The sequence below is a fragment of the Kogia breviceps genome, chromosome 5 (assembly GCF_026419965.1).
Source record: "Kogia breviceps isolate mKogBre1 chromosome 5, mKogBre1 haplotype 1, whole genome shotgun sequence".
Classification (NCBI taxonomy): domain Eukaryota; kingdom Metazoa; phylum Chordata; class Mammalia; order Artiodactyla; family Physeteridae; genus Kogia; species Kogia breviceps.
The window spans coordinates 68,158,949-68,178,548 of NC_081314.1; the positions used below are offsets into that span (position 1 = coordinate 68,158,949).

At 36.8% G+C, this 19,600-nt stretch overlaps 1 protein-coding gene across 1 annotated transcript in view; it reads right to left on the reverse strand.

Annotated features, from left to right (window-relative positions):
• Positions 1 to 19,600, reverse strand: part of EHHADH (enoyl-CoA hydratase and 3-hydroxyacyl CoA dehydrogenase) — a 70,371-nt gene that overhangs the window by 36,875 nt on the left and 13,896 nt on the right. The window contains exons 3-5 of the mRNA XM_067034162.1: positions 15,735 to 15,838; positions 10,853 to 11,025; positions 6,265 to 6,376 (exon numbers count right to left, since the gene is read on the reverse strand). Coding sequence (XP_066890263.1) covers positions 6,265 to 6,376; positions 10,853 to 11,025; positions 15,735 to 15,838 — 389 coding nt within the window. The remainder of the gene's footprint in view (positions 1 to 6,264; positions 6,377 to 10,852; positions 11,026 to 15,734; positions 15,839 to 19,600) is intronic.

The window sequence follows — 19,600 nt, forward strand, 5'->3', positions numbered from 1 at the left end:
TCTTACATTTTCTTACATATTCTTATTTTTACCTCTTTTCTTCATCATGTTAAAAATAGTGATATTTCTATAAGCAGCAGTGCTTTGAAAAAGACGAATCCTAGTTCACTTTATTTCTTTTTGTCAAAGAAGCCAGATTCCTTCCAGATTTCCTCCAAGATATTCTTGCCTTTCAGGCTTAATACTGAAAGCAGGAACACACAATTCCTCAATATTCCCCCACATGCTTTAATTTCGATAAACCTTAGAATTTACAGACTCATTTCACACTATTATGATTTCCCCCTATATTTTATGCTGCTTTGCTTCCTTTCTATTTTGCCTTTTGCAGAATGAACCCTTTCATGTGCTTTGAATTTCTGTAATATGTTGGGTTGATTGTAAGCATCCTCTTTTTATTTTTTATTTTTGGTGGTACGCGGGCCTCTCACTGTTGTGGCCTCTGTCGTTGCGGAACACAGGCTCCGGACAGATAGGCTCAGCGGCCACGGCTCACGGGCCCAGCTGCTCCGCGGCATGTGGGATCTTCCCGGACCGGGGCACGAACCCGTGTCCCCTACATTGGCAGGTGGTTTCTCAACCACTCCGCCACCAGGGAAGCCCAAGAATCCTCTTATGAATTCTGCATTAGGTACTTAAAATAGTTCACATTCTTAAAAGTGTACTTATCATACCACTGTAAATTAAAACAATTTCTAATCTAATTTATTGAAGACAAGAAATTTAGTTTTTAACTCCCTTTTCATGCTCTAAAGAATTTATAACATCTCCCCATTTAAAAGGGGGGAAAAGCCATTTTAGACTTTAGTCTAAATTATATATTAGTAACTATAAATTTTACACTAGTAATTATATATTAGTAATAATATAGACTCATTATTTTGTAATTTGGACCACGTGTGCACAGTTTTGTATTGTGGTTTCTGTGTCAAAACATAAGTGTATTGGGGCTTCCCTGGTGGTGCAATGGATAAGAATCTGCCTGCCAATGCAGGGGACAAGGGTTTGAGCCCTGGTCCGGGAAGATCCCACATGCCACAGAGGAACTAAGCCCCTGAGCCACAACTACTGAGCCTGCACGCCTAGAGCCTGTGCTCCGCAACAAGAGAAGCCACCGCAATGAGAAACCCGCACACCACAACTAAGAGTAGCTCCCGCTCGCTGCAACTAGAGAAAATCCTGCACACAGCAACGAAGACCCAACGCAGCCAAATATAAATAAAATAAAATAAATAAATTTATTTTAAAAAATAAGTGTATTGATTAGCAGTTCTCAAATTTTTTAGTCTTGGGACTCCTTTGCACTCTTAAAAATTATGGAATACTCCAAAGAGCTTTTGTTTATATGGGTTATTTCTATTAATATTTACTATATTAGAAATTATAACTCAGAACTTTAAAAATGTATCTTATTAAATCACTTTAAAATAACCATGACAAACCTATTAAATATTAACATAAATAAATTTTTATGCAAAATAACTCTATTTTGAAAATTTTAAAAGTTTAGTGAGAAGAGTGTTGTTTTATATTTTTGCAAATTTCTTTGATGTCTGGCTTAATAGAAGATGGTTGGATTCTCATTTCTGCTTCTGTATTCAATCTGTTTTGATACCACATGGCATACAATAACCTCTGGAAAATTCCACTGTATATTTGTGAGTGAATGAGAGTGGAAAAGGCAAGCAATGTCTTATTATTATGAAAATAGTTCTAACTTCATGGACACCCCCACCCCCTGCCCCCCGCCATACACAATAGTCTTAGGTACACCTAGGAGTTCCTGGGCCGCACTTTAAGAACTCCTGATTTAGACCACATTTAAGACTGTATAGCATCTTAGTATACAAATGTTCCATACGTTGAGAATTTATTTGTGGCTGGAGTGATTTTAGCTGTTTCAAGAGTAACCTTTTGTTGTGTTTTGTTTTTATTCTTTGGAAGCTTGCATGAGTCTATTTCCTGGAAATTTAAAATCTTTATCAAAATACAAGGCATTGACATCTCGTCAGTTTCTCCAGGAAAATGAGGTGCTTACTAAAATACAATCTCTGATTCTTTTATGTATCTGAAGCGATTCTTCTATTTTTTCCTATGGTTATTGTTTCTCCCCTTTTCACTTTGTGCTCTGGGAGCTTTTATTATTCATAGCAGAGGCCTCTATTATAGACCTCTCATGTCTGCTGCCTTCATTTACATTTTCTGTATCTTTTTTAGAAATTCTTCTGAATTCTATAAATGCGTCTCTATCCTCTATGTTGCTGATTCAGTAGTCTGTTCTATTGCATCTTGTTTTTATTGCTTCAAAAGTTATTTTGGCTAATGTTTTGATTTTAAACAGGGTGTTCTTATTTAATAAATAAAATATTTTCTTTTCTAATTTAGAATATTGTGAGTTTTCTAAGACTTTTGTTGCCTTTAATCTGTTTCAACAGACTCACATTTATGTTTCATTTTTCTAATGACACAGAATATTTTCATAGGTTTCTTTTTTTGGTCTGTTTGTTTGTCTTAGTCATTAAATAATATTTGCTGATATTTATTATTGCTGACTGGGAGCCCTGGGTATTAAAACTCACCCTTAACATCTTGTTCGAGTATAGAGAAAACCCACATGGACCTAACTAAATCTGAAAGACTGGCAGGATAAAGATGCCATTCGCAACTTCTTCCCCAGTACCCTGGGTGGCAAGAGGTACCTCATCAAAGACTAGAGTCTGAGGGCATCCCTGTCCTGAGAAAGATCATAAAGTAACTATGGGGCTGAAATAAAGCTCTATGAGAATAGAGAAGAGGCTTTCTAGGCTGTTCAGTGAAAAAGAAAGACGGGACCTAGAAAATAACAGCAGAAGGAACATCAGGGCACTGTAGTTTTCATCATTTGATTGGATAGAGAACGTCAGGGAATGAACTGCATCGTGCCCAAGCATGTGTTTTGTGGAGATTCAATTGTTTTCAGGTGGCTTTTAAGGGAATTGTGGAGAAGCAGTGGTTGTTGTAATTGTTCCACTTTCCAGAATTATCTCTCTTATGGTTTTCAGAAGATCAGAAAAGGTTAGCTATTTATTAATTTAATCTAAATTTATTTACTTATTAATTTCCTATGGGGGCAGTACCTATAGAGCTGGTATTTTTCTTCATTAACATCAGTAGGGAATCTTCAACTTTCAGTAACAATTTTTTAGCATCCCTTCTTAGAAAAAAAAAATGTTTTCCAGAATCAAGAGTCTTAATATCATCATTATTAATGGCTACTGTATTCGTTTCCTATACAGATTACCACAAACTTTGCATCTTAAAACAGCACACATTTATTATCTTAGTTTAGAAGTCAGAAATCTAAAATAGGTCAGCAGAATTGTGCTCCTTCTGGAGGCTCTGAGAGAGAATCTGTTCCTGGGCTTTTCTAGCCTCTAGAGGCTGCCTACATTTCTTCTTCTCTTCCTCCATCTTCAAAGCCAGCTGTGTATCATCTTTTCTCCCTCCTGCCTTCCTCTTCTAAGGACGCTTGTGATAAATTGGGCCTACCTAGACAATCTAGAATAATCTCCCATCTTGAGATCCTTAATTTAATCACACCTGCAAGGCCCCTTTCGAATGTAAGGTAATATATTCACAGGTTCTAGGGATTAGGACGTGGGCATCTTGGAGAGAGGCATTATTATGCCTACCACAGTTACCATTTATAAAATGTCTCCTCTGTGACAGGTACTACACCAAATCAAGTCATGTAATCTCATTATTCCTTACACAACTATGTGGTTGTTTTACTGATGAGAAAATGAAGACTGAGAGAAGTTCAGACAATCTCCCTTCTAAATTTCAGGCCAGTCTATCCAGCTGTCTACCTGACACCTCAAGTTGGATGTCAAGCCTTAACATGTCCAAAACTAAGCTCTTGTGATTCCTCCCTACAACCTGCTCTACCAGCAGAATTCCCCTTTTCTCAGTAATGGCGCCATCCTTCCAGCTGCTGAGGCCATTAGAATCATCATTTTCTCTCCCCTCTCCCTCACCTCTCACATTTGATCTGTCACAAAATCCTGTTGGCTCAAAATATATCCAGAATTTGACCATGTCTCACCATTTACATTGTTACCACTCAGGTCTAACCTCCCGTCATGGCTTCCTTGGATTATTAAAGCAGGCTTCTAATCAGTCTTCCTATTTCTGGCCTTATCTCCAATTAATATATTTTCAGTAGCCAGGGTGATCTTTTAAAAAATATAAGTGACAGCATGTTTGTTAGTTTTCTGCTCAAAACACTCTAATACCTTTCTACCTCATTCAGAAGAAAAGCCAAAGTTCTCTCTATAATCTTCAAGGCCCTACCTGATGTGACTTTACCCCCTACTACTCTTCCCTTTACTCACCTTACTCTAGCTTCATTGACCTTCTTGCTGTTCTTTGAAATTTCCAAGTATGTCCCTACCTCAGGGCTTGGTATTTGCTATTTTCTCCGTGTGGAATATCTTCCTCCAGATGTTGGCATAACAAGCTTCCTCCGTCCTTCATGTATACACTCACATTCATTTTGTAGGAAAGCCCTTCCCAACTGTCCTACTTAAAATATTACCCAACCCCCAGCTCTATCATTTTACATTTCCCCTTTCTGCTTTATGTTTTCTCCTTAGAGTATACAGTGTGGTAGCTGGTCTCCAAAGTGACCTGCCATGTGTTTGACCTCTAGGTGTTCAAGTTCCCTTCCCAAGTTGGGTAGGGAAGACTTGTATAATCAATAGAATAGTTCAGAAAAGAGGGCATGTGACTCCAAAGCTAGGTCATAAAAGACACTGCAGTCTGCCTTGCTCTCTCTTGGATCATTCACTCTAGAGGAAGCCAGCTTCCATGCTGTGAGGATATGTAGACAGCTCTAGAGAGAGGTCCACGTGGAGAGGAAATGAAGCCTCCTGCCAACAGTCAGCAGCAGCCATCCATGTGAGTGCACCATCTTGGAAGTAGATCCTCCAGCCCCAGTCAAGTTTTCAGATGACTATGGCCCCAGTCAGTATCTTGACTGCAATTTCATGAGAAACCTTGAGCTAGAACCCAACTAAGCTGTTCCCAAATTCCTGACCCATAGAAACAAGGGAAGAAAAACACTGCCAATCAAACCACAACTCAATTGAATGTAAGAGGCGTCCTGATTTCAAAGATGTGGAAAACACGGTGTATTTTTTAATTGATAATTATTGTTATTGTTGTTGTATTCTGTATATAATCTCCATAAGGGCAGGAGTTTTTGTTTGTTTGATTTACCTCTATAGGCCCACTGCCTATAACAGGGCCCAGCACATGAGAAAAAATTAAACAGCTGCTGCATGAGTGAATAAAAATTAATTTGTACAAGGCATATTGTTTATATGTGGTACACCTGGGATTCAAGTTCAGGTCTTTGATTCTAAAGATTGTGCTCTTTTTATTGCCCATTCTTTGGGATATAGTCTATTACCAAGATCCTCATCTTATTATTACTCAATCCTCCTCTTTCACTAAAGTAAGATATGGGAATAATAACATATAGCTAACACTTTTTACCATGTCTAGGACTGTTCTAAGCACATTGTATGCATTAAGGTATCTAATCTTCACCATACCACCATATGGTAGGTGCTATTGTCATAAACATTTATGAGTAAACTAAGGCACAGAGAGGTAAAGTGTCTGACCCAAGGTCTCATTAGTTCTACCTGTTTGGAGTAAATAGTTATGTATGTTCTTTTTTCCAACCTCACTTCGACTGGCAGTATCCTTCTATGTCTTATCATATTTGGTAAATTCAGGGTCTCTAGATGGTTTCTAGTGATGCATTGTTCACATTCCCTATTGAAAGAGAAAACTTCTATTTGAAGCTAATATCTTAACACCTGGGAAATGAAAAATGCAGTCATTTCCAAACTAAAACTTGAAATCTTTCCTTGGAAATTCTGGTTTTAATTTTTGTTTATATTATAATTTCTAAATTAGATCTGAATATAATGCACCCTATGTGAAACCAGTGTCTATGAGTAGACACTTAAATGTGATTAGGGCTTTGTATATACTTTCATTTAGAAGGCACTCACATTTGCTCTTCATGGTAACTTTTGAGAAGCTCTCAGAAAAGGCATTCTTTACATTTAAAGATGAGAAAATTGACATCAGAGAAGTTAAAGTATCCTCTTAAAATTACATGGGTAGGGAATGGTCAAGCCAGAATGCTTCTAAATCCTAGTCCAGTTCCTCACATTGAACTAGACAGCCATTGGCAGGGTTAGTACTGACCTGAGGTAATTAAGTCAAGTGCAGCAGGAACTCCAATAAGTCTGGGGAGAAGCTGGGTTCCTCTTGCACCAGGAAGGATTCCTAGTGTGACTTCTGGGAAGCCAACTTGAGCCTATTGAAGATTGAAGGCATAAAGTTCATTAGAATGAGATGATATATTCAGAGTCAAGGCAAGCATTCCCCTGGGTTTCTCACACCCTCAAAAACATTGCTGCATAGAATTCAGTGAGAGTTTCTACAGGGAAATTAGTGAACACCCTTTCCTTTAATTAATAGCATAAATAGAGCTGTGCCATCCCTAAGTCTTCATGTTGAAACACATCCCTAGCTTCTTACACAATTCTTCTCTGACTCTAGTATGACCTGTCTCAGCCAACACAAATAATAGTCTCCAGAAACAGTTTTATGGAGCCCTGAAAGAGCCAAGCAGTCAAGAAATTAAAAAGACAATTCACAGAATGGGAAAAAATATTTGCTAATAATATATGTGGAATATATAAAGAACTTTTACAACTCAATAATAAAAAGACAAATGATCCAATTCAAATGGGCAAAGCATCTGAATAGACATTACTCCAAAAAGATACAAGTGGCCAATAAGCACATGAAAAGATGCTCAATATCATTAGCCATCAGGGAAATGCAAATCAAAACTACAAGATACCACTTCATACTCACTATGTTGGCTATAACAAAAAAGACAGACAATAACAAGTTTTAGAGAGTATGTGGAGCATACAAAACCCTCATACATTGCTGGTGGGAATGTAAAATGATGCAGTCACTTTGGAAAACAATTTGGCAGTTTCTCAAAGGTTAACCATAGAGTTACCATACAACCCAGCAATTCCACTCCTCTATATATACCCAAAAGAAATGAAAACATGCCCACAAAAAACACTTGTGCAAAAATTTTCATAGCATCATTGTTCATAAGTCCAAGAAAGAAGAAACAATCCAAATGTCCATCAAGCAATGAATGAATAAAGAAAATGTGGTATATCCATAAAAAGAAATATTCAGCCATAGAAAGGAATAAAATACTGATGACATGTTATAACACAGGTGAACCTTGAAAACATAATGCTAAGTGGAAAAAACCAGACACAAAAGACAACATATTGTATGTTTTCATTTACATGAAGTGTCTAGAATAGGCAAATCCATACAGACAGAAAGTAGATTAGTAATTGCTAGGACTCGGGGGGAGGGAAATGATGGGTTACTCCTAAAAGATGTGAAGTTTCTTTTGAGGGTGATGAAATATCCTAAAATCAACTGTGGTGATGATTGCATAACTCTGTGAATATACTAATATACTGCTGGACTGTACACTTTAAATGAGTGAATTATATGGTATATGAATTATATCTCAATGAAGCTATTATAAAAAGAGAAAAAAGAAAGGAAGAAAGGAAGAAAGAAAGAAAGAAAGAGAGGAAGAGAGGAAGAAAGGAAGAAAGGAAGAAAGTCAGGCAGCAACCTCAGTCCAGATGAGAGGGTGAGCTTGAGACCTTAATTACATGCCTCTCTTGGCCTTAAAAGTGGCCAAAGCTGTTAGTCATTTTCCAGGTATGAGGATGGGAGGAGGAGGGTACTTAAATACAGACTGCCATTTACCCAAATCGTGATGCCAACAGCGCCAAAATACCTGGAATGTTTGAGCCTCTCTCACATGAGGCTTTCCTAGCAGTTGATCACCATTTTTCCCACCAGTTGTCATCCCTATCCCCTGACTTACTATTGCTTATAACTTAGATCTGCACTCAGTGTGCAGAAGTTCATGGTATTAGGAACACAGAAAAAGGAATACTTAGGGTATGTCTTTATTTATAAGTTTTATAAAAAATTAAAACAACACAGGGAAATGGTTAAATAAATTTTGATAAATCTATAAGATGAAAAATTATGCAACCATTTAAAATGATATTTTTAAGGAATATTTCCAATAAGATTGACAGCAAATTTCTCATCAGAAACCATGGAGAGGGCTTCCTTCATGGCACAGTGGTTAAGAATCCACCTGTCAATGCAGGGGACACGGGTTCAAGCCCTGGTCCAGGAAGATCCCACATGCCACGGAGCAACAAAGCCCATGCGCCATAACTACTGAGTCTGCACTCTAGAGCCCGCTAGCCACGACTACTGAGCCCACATGCCACAGCTACTGAACCCCATGCACATAGAGCCCGTGCTCTGCAACAAGAGAAGCCACCACAATAAGAAGCCTATGCACCACAAGGAAGGGTAGACCCCACTCACTGCAACTAGATAAAGCCCGCATGCAGCAACAAAGACCCAACACAGCCAAAAATAAATAAAGTAATTAATTAAAAAACAAAACAAAACAGGGAGACCAGTGCCAGTGGGATGACACGTTCAAAGTACTGAAAGAAAAGTACTGTCAACCAAGAATTCTACATCCAGCAAAACTAGTCTTTAAAAATGAAGGCAAATTGGGACTTCCCTGGTGGCGCAGTTGTTAAGAATCTGCCTGCCAATGCAGGGGACACAGGTTTGAGCCCTGGTCCAGGAAGATCCCACATGCCGCAGAGCAATTAATCCCATGCACCACAACTACTGAGCCTACACTCTGGAGCCCGCAAGCCACAACTACACCTGCGAGCCTCGGGTCCATGCTCCACAACAAGAGAAGCCACCACAATGAGAAGCTTGTGCACCACAGTGAAGAGTAGCCCCCGCTCACCACAACTAGAGAAAACCCGCATGCAGCAACGAAGACCCAACAAAGCCCCAAATAAATAAGTAAATAAAAATTTATTTTAAAAAATGAAGGCAGGGCTTCCCTAGTGGTGCAGTGGTTGAGAATCCGCCTGCTGATGCAGGGGACACGGGTTCGCGTCCCGGTCTGGGAAGATCCCACATGCTGCGGAGCGGCTGGGCCCGTGAGCCATGGCCACTGAGCCTGCGCGTCTGGAGCCTGTGCTCCGCAATGGGAGAGGCCACAACAGTGAGAGGCCTGCGTACCACACACACACACACACACACACACACACACACACACAAAATGAAGGCAAATTAAGACATTTTCAGATAAATAAAAATTGAATTTGTTGCTAGCAGATCTGCCCTACAAGAAATCCTTCAGGATGAAATGAAAAGACACTAGACAGTAACTCAAATCCACATGAAGGAATAAAGAACACTGTTAAAGGGTAACTACACAGGTAAATATAAAAGACAGTATTAATGTAATGTTTTGTTTGCAATTCCTCTTTTTTCTTACCTGATTTAAAAGACCACTACATTAAGCAATAATTATATATTTATGTTGATGGGCATGCAATGTATAATGATATAATTTGTGACAATAACAGCATAAAGGGCGTGTGTAACAGAACTATATGGGAGAAAATTTTTTACATACTATTGAAATTAAGTTGGTATTAATCTGAACTAGCTTGTCAGAAATTAAGATGTTAATCCCCAGGGCAACCATCACTAAGAAAATAACTCAAAAATATACAGTGAAAGAAACAATAAGAGAATTAAAAGGGTACTAGAACTTATCCATTTAATACAAACAAAAGCATTAATGGAGGAACTGAGGAATGAAAAAATATAAGACGTAGAAAACAAATAGCAAAATGGCAAAAGTCCTTCCTTATCAGTAATTATGTTAAATGTAAATGGTAGAGATTGGTAGAATGGATAAAGAATATTTAATAATAATTTAGATACGGTATTAGTATAAAAATAGAGTACAAGTGAAATACAATAAAATTCCAAATGTAGTTTTTAAAAAAAAAAAAAGATTGCAAAGAAAAAAAAGTAAGAAAAAAAATTACACAGGAAAAAGACAAGAAAGAAAAAAAATAAAATGTTAATAGTGGTTATTTCTGAACTGTGAATTTATGGTGACGTCAGTGTTACATCTTTATACTTTCTTGTATTTTATAGTCTAGTACAATGAGGAATATTATCTTTATTATTAGAAAAATATATTACTTATAAAAATATTACTAAGACTGGTATCACAAACCTCAATCTATATGTCTAATAACCCAAATTAAATCTATTTCCAGAAATAAATGGATTTACTAGTTGTGCACAGTTTCCAATAGGAACTTGTCTTCTTAGGTACTAAAAATTATGAGACCACAAAACTGAAATGTTTGAGACAGAAAACAAAAATTTAAATAAGTATGCACACTCAGGGGCGATAGTCAAAATATTTAATACCTCATACTGCATGAGCATGGCTCAATGAAATCTGATGTGGGCCATAGTACTAGAGCAAGGTCCTGGGGGTCCTGTACAGGAGTTCCCCTTTAGCTAGTGGGTCATGGGAAGGTCCAAAGGCTAGGGTTAGGGGAAGTGATGGGACAGTCACAGGCTCAGGGTAGTAACTCTTTATCAACTAGAATGGACATATTTCAACATTTCAACAAAAAGTAACACTGTACTCGTACATAACAGCTGAACATCAGTGCTAGAAAAACCTAAGAGTTGTGAACCAGTAAGCTAACCATTCAAAATGATCACCTTTGATGCTTATGACTACATTTAGAGCTTGCTCTAAAGAAAAGCTCCCTACATCAAATCCCATATGGATCCCCTCTGTTACCTCTGCATGGGCAATCCTATAGTGACAGCCCAGGGCCAGCTCCAGTCCCCCTCCTAAAGCCACCCTTTGGATAGCTGCCACCACAGGCTTCTTGTTTCTCTGTACTTCATCTACTACACTTCCCAGTGTCAAGTCAAAGGTAATATCAGCACTGAAGCCACGGATATCAGCACCTAAGAACACAAAGACAAGGAAAAAAGAGAATTGAGGAAGACTTGGGCTTTGCTACAGAACAATAAGTTACCAGATTACATTTAAGGAATCTCAGATCTCTTTGGACCCATGAAACACTTTATCCTTTGTTGCAGACACAGTAAAGGAACAAGTAGCCTGGAAAATGTAGAAAGATATGAGAAAAAATCCTCAAATCTTTATCAGAAGTCCTATAATCTAAAAATCTGTCTTTCCATATGATAGTAGTGACTCTACTTTTAGAAAAATTTGAAAGCTCAGAAAAGGGAAGCAAAGATTCTAAGATTGAGTCAGCCATTCCCATTTTTTGCATGAAACTGCTCACCAACTCTATTCACAGCAATTTAGACCCATATCTTTGTTAAGGGCATCAGTCATTACAATATAAAATCTCAGGGTAAAATGAAGACACATTTGTGAGTTATATGTTAATCAATCAGCTTAGAATTACATTTCTGTGACAGACTTTTTGTGATCAATAAAAGTAACAACAGTTACTGCTTTTCCTAATTATAAAAATAATATGCATTATAGAAATTTTGAAAAATACACAAAATTATAAAGGACAAAACTATTACTCCAAATATCACCACACAGAGACAACAGTGTAATATTTTGGTGAATTTTTAGTTTTTTCCCAACGCACATATGTAAATTGCTTTGTGACCTTGAGTAAGCTATTTAACCATTTTGTTTTAATACCTATCTTAAATGACTGATGTGACAATTAAATGAATGTTTACTATAATGTATATTTTTAACAATATTGAGAACACTCTGTAAAATCATTTTTTATATTTTCCTTTTTTCATATAACATTATACATAGTAGTGAGCTTTTCCCCTATAGCATTATATGTTCTTTGAAAATATTAAGCCTGGTACAAGTTAAAAAGTTAATTATTTCATGTTCGGCCTTTCTTTTTTGTTTTTTTTGCTACCTGCTCCTCATTTAGCATCCATCCAAGGATTATGCTTTTTTTCTCACCAGTCTATCATATATCACACTCTACTGTTATTATTTATTTATTTTTTTTAGATTCCTTTTGGTTCTAGAGAAACAAGGTGAACTTCAGTCTGAATGTCATGTCTATTATTCCTGTAACTTTAGGTTAAACTAGTTTTTCAAGTAACAGAAGCAATTAACATTTGCTGGATAAATACTATACATCAGGCACTGGGCTAAGTAGTTTCATATATTGTCTCATTCAATTTTCTTAACACCTAAGTTAAATAGTCTATTAACAATTTCCATTTTACAGGTTTAAGTTTAAGGCTTTGAGATGTTAAGTGACTAGTTCAGACATATGATTCTGTAACTGGTCGAATAAGGATTTGAGCTCAGGCAGTTTGACTACACAGCTCACATTCTTAAATGTTATACTACATTCTTCTACTTGCAGCAAAAGGTTAGTATGATCATCCCAATTTTATAGAAACCAAGGCACAGACAAGAGTATAGTGATTTCACTTTTAAACTGTTTATCTCTGGCACATAGAAATGCAATTAATTTTTGGATACTGATTTTACATCCAGCAAAATTCCTAAATTCTATTATTAATTCTAATAATTTTCTGATAGATTTATTTTTTTACAAACACTCATTTCTTCTGAATAATGATGGTTCTGTTTCTTCCTTCCCAATCCTTATAACTTTTATTTCTTTTTCTAGGCTGGCCAGGGCCTAGAATATAATGTCAAATGCAAATGGTGATAGCAGCCAGCCTTGTCTTATCTCTTTCTGAAACGGAAAGCATTCAATTTACCATTTTGTTTGATGTTTGCTGTAGGTTTTTAAAAATAGATACATTTTGCCTGATGAAGACATTTTCTTTCTATATTTAGTTTACTAAGAATTTTAATCTTTAATGCATGCTAAACATTACCAAGTGTTTTTTTCTGAATCTCTTGAAATAATCACATGATTTTCCTCCTTTAGTCTTTTAATAGGATGAATTATATTGATTTCTCATGTTTAATGAATCTGGTATTTCTGGGATGAAAGTGATATATCATGCTTTTCATATATCATTAGATTCAGTTTTATTATATACTGTTTCAGAGTTTTATATCTAGGTTTACAAATAAAATTGGTCTTTAATTTTGCTTTTTCATACTGTCCTTGACAGGTTTTGTTATCAAGGTTATGCTAGCCTCACAAAATGAGTTGGGAAGTGTACTGGACAGAACGGTGTCCACCCAGAACCTGTGAATGTGATCTTATTTGGAAATAGGGTCTTTACAGATATAATCAGGTAAGGAAGAGGTCATAATGGATCAGTGTGGGTCTATATAAGACCAGGGAAATTTGGACACAGGAGAAAGCCACAGGAAGACAGAGGCAGAGATAGGGATAATGCAGCAACAATCCAAGGAATGCCAAGGATTGCCAGCAACCAGAGAAGCTAGAAGAGGCAAGGAAGGATTCTTCCCTAGAGGCTTTGGAGAAAGAATGGTCTTGCAGATATCTTGATTTTGAAATTTTAGCCTCTGGAACTCTGAGAGAATAAACTTCTGTTGTTTGAAGCCACCCAGTTTGTGCTCACTTGTTATAGCGGCCCCAGGAAACTAATATAGAAAGTGTTCCCTCTTATTTTTATTCTCTGAAATGTTTGTATAAAATTAGAATAATATTTTCCTTGACTTTTCAGTTACAGGTTACCAATGAAGTCATCTGGGACTCGAATTTACTTTGTGAGATTTTTGAATTACTGACTGAATTTCTTTAATGGTTTTCTGTTTCTTCTTGAGTCAATTTTGTAAGCTCTGTTTTTCTACTTGTTCATATTATCTTTTTTAATGGCTAGAGCATCTTCAGTGATATACCTTTTGTCATTCTTTATATGTATTGTTTGTACCGTCTCTATTTTTCTTGATAAGCCTCTCCCAATCTTCATCAATTTTATTAGTATTTTCAAAGAACTTTTGATATTATTGTTCTCTTGATTCATATTTGTATTCTATTTTAGTAATTTCCCCTCTATCATTTCCTTCCTTCTACTTCATTTGGATCTATTTTACTGTTTGTTTTGTCAGTTCCTTAATATAAATGCTTACCACGATGTTTCAGTGTTTTTTCTTTTCTGATATATACCTTTAAGGCCATACATTTCCTGCTAAGCTTTGCTTTAACTGTATCCCTCAAGTTTTATATTTTGTTTTTATTATCACTCAGTTAAAAATATTTTCTAAATTGCATTATGATTTCTGCTTTGACTCAAAGGTTATTAAGAAATGAATTTATTTTCCAAACACATGAGAATCTCTAGTTGCATTTTTGTTATTGATTTCTACCTTGATTGCACTGTTGTCAGAGAACACATTCTAAATGAAATTTATTGAGATAAGCTTTCACAGTCCAGTAGCTGATCACCTTTTGTAAATGTTGCAGATTGGAGAAGAATACATATTTTCTGATTGTTGTGCACATTGTTTTATCTAAGTCCATCAAGTCAAGTCTGACAATCCCTAATGCTTTTCCAGAACAATTATTTTTGCTACCTCTGAACTCTAACTGTATTACCTCCTACCTCCTTTTTTACAAAGAAATATCAGTTCTGATTTTTCATAATTCTGATCCCTCACTCCATGCCTCAAAGTCACCATTTTGGGCTCCCAACCTTAAGTTTTCAAACAGTTGAGTAAGCTATTTAATAGCTGGTTAATGTTTGGCCCATTATTTAATTTCTCTTAGGCTTAGCCTTCTCATCTGTAAATGGAAACTGTAGGATTTACTGAGGATTAAAACATAAAGTATGTAAAAATATTACTATTTTCATTGTTAATAAGTAAATAAGCAACACGTTTCTGGCACATAGCAGGTAAGCTAAACGGTAATTATTATAATGATTAATGTGTTTATATTTATTCATTGTTATGATTTCAACATCTATTTCTTCTCAGGTTACCACTGACATACATTAAATTCCTCTGGCAAAAAAAAAAAAATAAAGAAGAAGAAAAAAGAAAAATATTCCTCTGGCTACAGTAAGAATACATGGGCCTTCATATCCATGTGACTTTTGTCAAAGGGTATAGTTTGGGAAAAGAAGAAAAGGTGCCACAAATACCAGTGAATAAATCACCATTTCAGATGCTTTTGCCGTATTTTGTCACTATTTTGCATCTTCACAGGATAACCCAATAAAGAGTGCATGGTCATTGAGATGGGTGACTATCAGAAGAAAAATGAACTCCATTGCAGGGCTCTGTGTAAAATAAAAAATAACATTTATCGAACATGTTCTGCATGCAAGCACTGCTCTAGGGGCTTTCAGATGTGTTATCTCATTTACACTCACAAAAACCTGTTAAGATATAAATATTATGGTATCTATTTTATAAATAGAGAAATTGAGGTTCAGGAGATTTAAGGGACTTGCCCAAGCTCACATAGGATGGTGACATATGCAGAGCAGATATGTACCAGCAGGTGTATACTAGCAGCTATAAGAGCCATCAAACCTGGAACTAAATGTCCCCCAAAGGCCCAATCCAATATAAAAGAGAGTAAGGTCAGCATCTTCTCTGGGTCTCTCCTATGACTCTTGTCTCTTTCTCCACAATGTTTCTCATTCCCGTTCAACTCCCATATTCATTACCCACACTATAGTATTACCCACAGGGACAGATAATGCAGCATTGATCTCAGTCTGTGGCAGGATTTCAGAGAGGGTTAGACACTGGTTACCTGCAGAGAAGATGCCATCTGCTCCACAAATCACAATGGCTTTTACTGTATGGTCTGTTAGAGCTTTCTGCAGACCCTCTTTTATTCCACGGAGAACAGTCTCACTAAAAGGGAAAAAAATTACATGAAGCATGAGTCAGAATCAAATTTCTACCACCTCAGAGTTTTTTTTCCTTTCCTAACAATTAAAAATTAAACATATACACGATGTATAAAAATCCTAGATACTTAACATTAAACTTTCACTAATTTAACAATATACGTGTCTATTGTAAATTAAGCACTGAGCTGATTAAACACATAAACTTTAGGAAAAAAAAGTGTTTTCCTACATTTTGCTGTAACTTTGACCACTTAGAATCAGCACTATCAATTAAAAAATATTTTATAGGGCTTCCCTGGTGGCGCAGTGGTTGAGAGTCCGCCTGCCGATGCAGGGCATACGGGTTCGTGCCCCAGTCCAGGAGGATCCCACGTGCCATGGAGCAGCTGGGCCCGTGAGCTGTGGCCGCTGGGCCTGCGCGTCCGGAGCCTGTGCTCCGCATTGGGAGGGGCCGCAGCAGTGAAGGGCCCGCGTACCGCAAAAATAAAAAATATTTTATTTATTTATTTATTTATTTATTTATTTATTTATTTATTTATAAATAAATAATGAATAATTCATCCATTTATTTATTTATTATAAATAAATAATTTTTAAAAATTAAAAAAATATATACATATCCTATGTACAGTGAGGGTTTACAACATCCTAGGGAGAACAAAATGTACACAACACAATATCACACTAAGATGAGTGCTGTAATAAAGATACAAAGAAAGTGACGTGGAACTTCTGAGAGGAAAGGCAAGGTCTGGGAAAGAAAGGGCATGTAGTAGACTTTGCCAAATTTCAGTAGATGAGTGAGTCATCCACAGAGGAGATAGTTAAAGCCAAGATTTTTTTTTTTTTTTTTTTTTTTTTTTTTATTGTGGTACACGGGCCTCTCACTGTTGTGACCTCTCCCTTTGCGGAGCGCAGGCTCTGGATGCACAGGCTCAGTGGCCATGGCTCACGGGCCCAGCCGCTCCGCAGCATGTGGGATCTTCCCAGACCGGGGCACGAACCCGTGTCCCCTGCATCGGCAGGCGGATTCTCAACCACTGCGCCACCAGGGAAGCCCTAAAGCCAAGATTGAATGAGTCTGCCAAAGAAAAAGGAGAGCTGAGGGTAGGTCTAGATGATCTAAGAGGTGGGAGAGGCTCAGCAGAGTGATTCAGTACCAAGGGAGCCCAAAGTCACAGAGACCAAGAGAGGAGAATTTGCCATGAAGCAGAGGATCAACAAGTGCCAAGGGATGATAAAGGAGAACTGGGAAGAGTGGTGAGGAATTGCTTAAAGGAAAAATGATAGAACCAGAGTCCAATCAGTTTTGTCTTAGAATTCTAAGTATTGGGGGAACATTTTATACAGAGTGAAAAAAAAAATCTTAAAACAAACAACAACAACCAATGTCCATAAAGCCAGATTGTTCAGACCAGCAACTATGAGTTAAAACCTCAGGGAATAAAGGAGATACTTGCCCTTGTTTATGGCAATTCCCTTTTACCTAGTTACTTTCCACTATTTAACCCAGATGAAATCAAACAAAACCTCTTGCCTTCAACTAGTTAATTAGAAACCAAATCTGCTAATGGAAAACTGATTCTGGACCATCCATACCACTGAGAAGTCCAAAAGGCACATATTTCGTTCTGGGTAAATGATGGCTGGAAAATGAGCCCAGTCTGTGCCACTGAGGAGACAAGGCTGGCTTTTCCCATTTCAACCAACCCCTACTCTTTTATTTCTTATGTTCTTGCTAATTTTGCAAAAATCAAACACAGGAAAAAAAGAAAAATGAAAATGGCTGTAGTAGATATAGCTTTACTAGATTCTAACTGAGTGAAAAGGACAACTTCATAGCAATGTCAAGGTCACAGGGGTTAAGAAATTATTTTCTCCCCTTAATATTGTCAGGCATGGAGAAATGGAGTCTAAAGGTAACATTTCATGAGTGATGACCAAAGATCTTTAGCTTCTGTCACTATAGGAAGTCTTTCTTGTGACAATTTTTTAAAGCCAGGGGGTCAGCAAATCAAGCCGTGGCTTGTGACCAGCATTCTTCAAACAAACAGAAAAGAAAACACAATATATCAAACAAAACAAATAAGTTTTGTTTCACAAAACTTTGTTTTCAGTTATGTATTTGTATGTGTGTGTGTCTTAGGCTGCTGTGTGGATTATAGTTTTAAAAAGTGTGAAAGCCATTGTTCTGGGAGATGGGCCTAGTAATCAGACATGTCCTACACTTGTAAAGAGGGTTGGCATTCACCTGAATAGAAGGAAACCTGGCTGGCTAAAGGAAGCAAGGAAAGATTTGAACTATTTGTTTGGGCCCAAAAATATTCAAATAAGAATCTCTCACTTAGCTAGGAAGAAATAACTTCCCACATAAAATTAGAAATAGGAAGGGAGAAAGGAAGGAAGGGAAGAAGAAAAGTGTAAAGCAAAAAAAAAAAGGGACACACCTCTACCTAAATATAAGTTCAGAAGAAGGTAGATGAGAAAGGGCAAGAAAGCATTTATTCCCAAGTGGAGAAAATCTTGATGCAGCTGCAATGAATCCTGAGCAGCGGGGCCTGCTGGTAGGGGCTTGTAACAGGCCTTCTGACTAATAGTAATAATGATAGCTAACATCTGCTAAGTGCCAGTTTATAATCTCTAACACATTTAAACCTCACAACAACTTAATGAGGTAGATACTAACATTTCTCCTGCAAGGGTGGCTAGGGGGCAGGTTAAATAACAGAAACATTTTAAGTAGTTATGGTAAAATATTCCTAGTTATAGGTAGTAGACTGTGGAACCTTTTTTCCCAAGTTCTAGATGGGCACATTTTCCCATTATGAGCAGAGGTTAAGGCAGAGTCCTAATATTTAGTAATTCTAAAAGGAATACAGTCAAGTTCAAAACTGATATGTAATCATATTACTCATGTTTTTCTTCATCAAAGCCAAAATAATAAATACTTTGTTTTTTTCTGAGAGCGGCATGTAAGTGGACATTATCATTCTTGAATGATTTTATTTCTGATTTTTTATATTTTTAAATGCAAAATTTTATATTAAAATAATTATATTAGTGCTAATAATAAAATCAAATCTGATGATAGTAGGACAAAAATTCAGTTAAAATTAGTATGTCTTCTCATTACAGTCTCTTTTTGCTCCAGCATCATGTGATAAGGATTTTGACCAAAAGTCTTTCTCTTTATGCTTTATATGTTCTCTGTAAATTATCATTTCTTCTAATCCTACTCCCTGTGGATGGGTGGCTCTTTCCTAGGCTAATGTATCACTATACTTTTTTCAGAGATATAAAAGAACCAAACCTATATAACGTCACTAACTTTCAAAAGAGCAGAGTTAATCTCACTTTTATAAGTAATGCTTTTACAAGTTTAACAAGGAAGGTACTCCACAGTAGTTTTTCAGAAAATGCTATTTAATAGGCTTATTCTGACATGTGCTTAACCCGACATGGATCTTCCACAGAAGAACTAAGACCTTGAGGTTTAGAACAAAGAGATATACCTTTGCATATCTGGGCCAGGACACAATTCTCTTTTACTCACTGTGTTGGCATTAAAGAGGATCTATATTTTTAACGGTGTGAAGCCACTTTATTGTTGGATTCCTAAAACTTTTAGTCACACATTATAAGGGTGGCCTGGACTCGAGGTTGGGAAGTGAAGGATCAAGGTCCAGCCAGCATTGCACTAAGATCTTTGGAATATAAAGTATGCCTGAGAAGTCAAAGTTGCAAGCAAGCAGAAGAGTCCAGC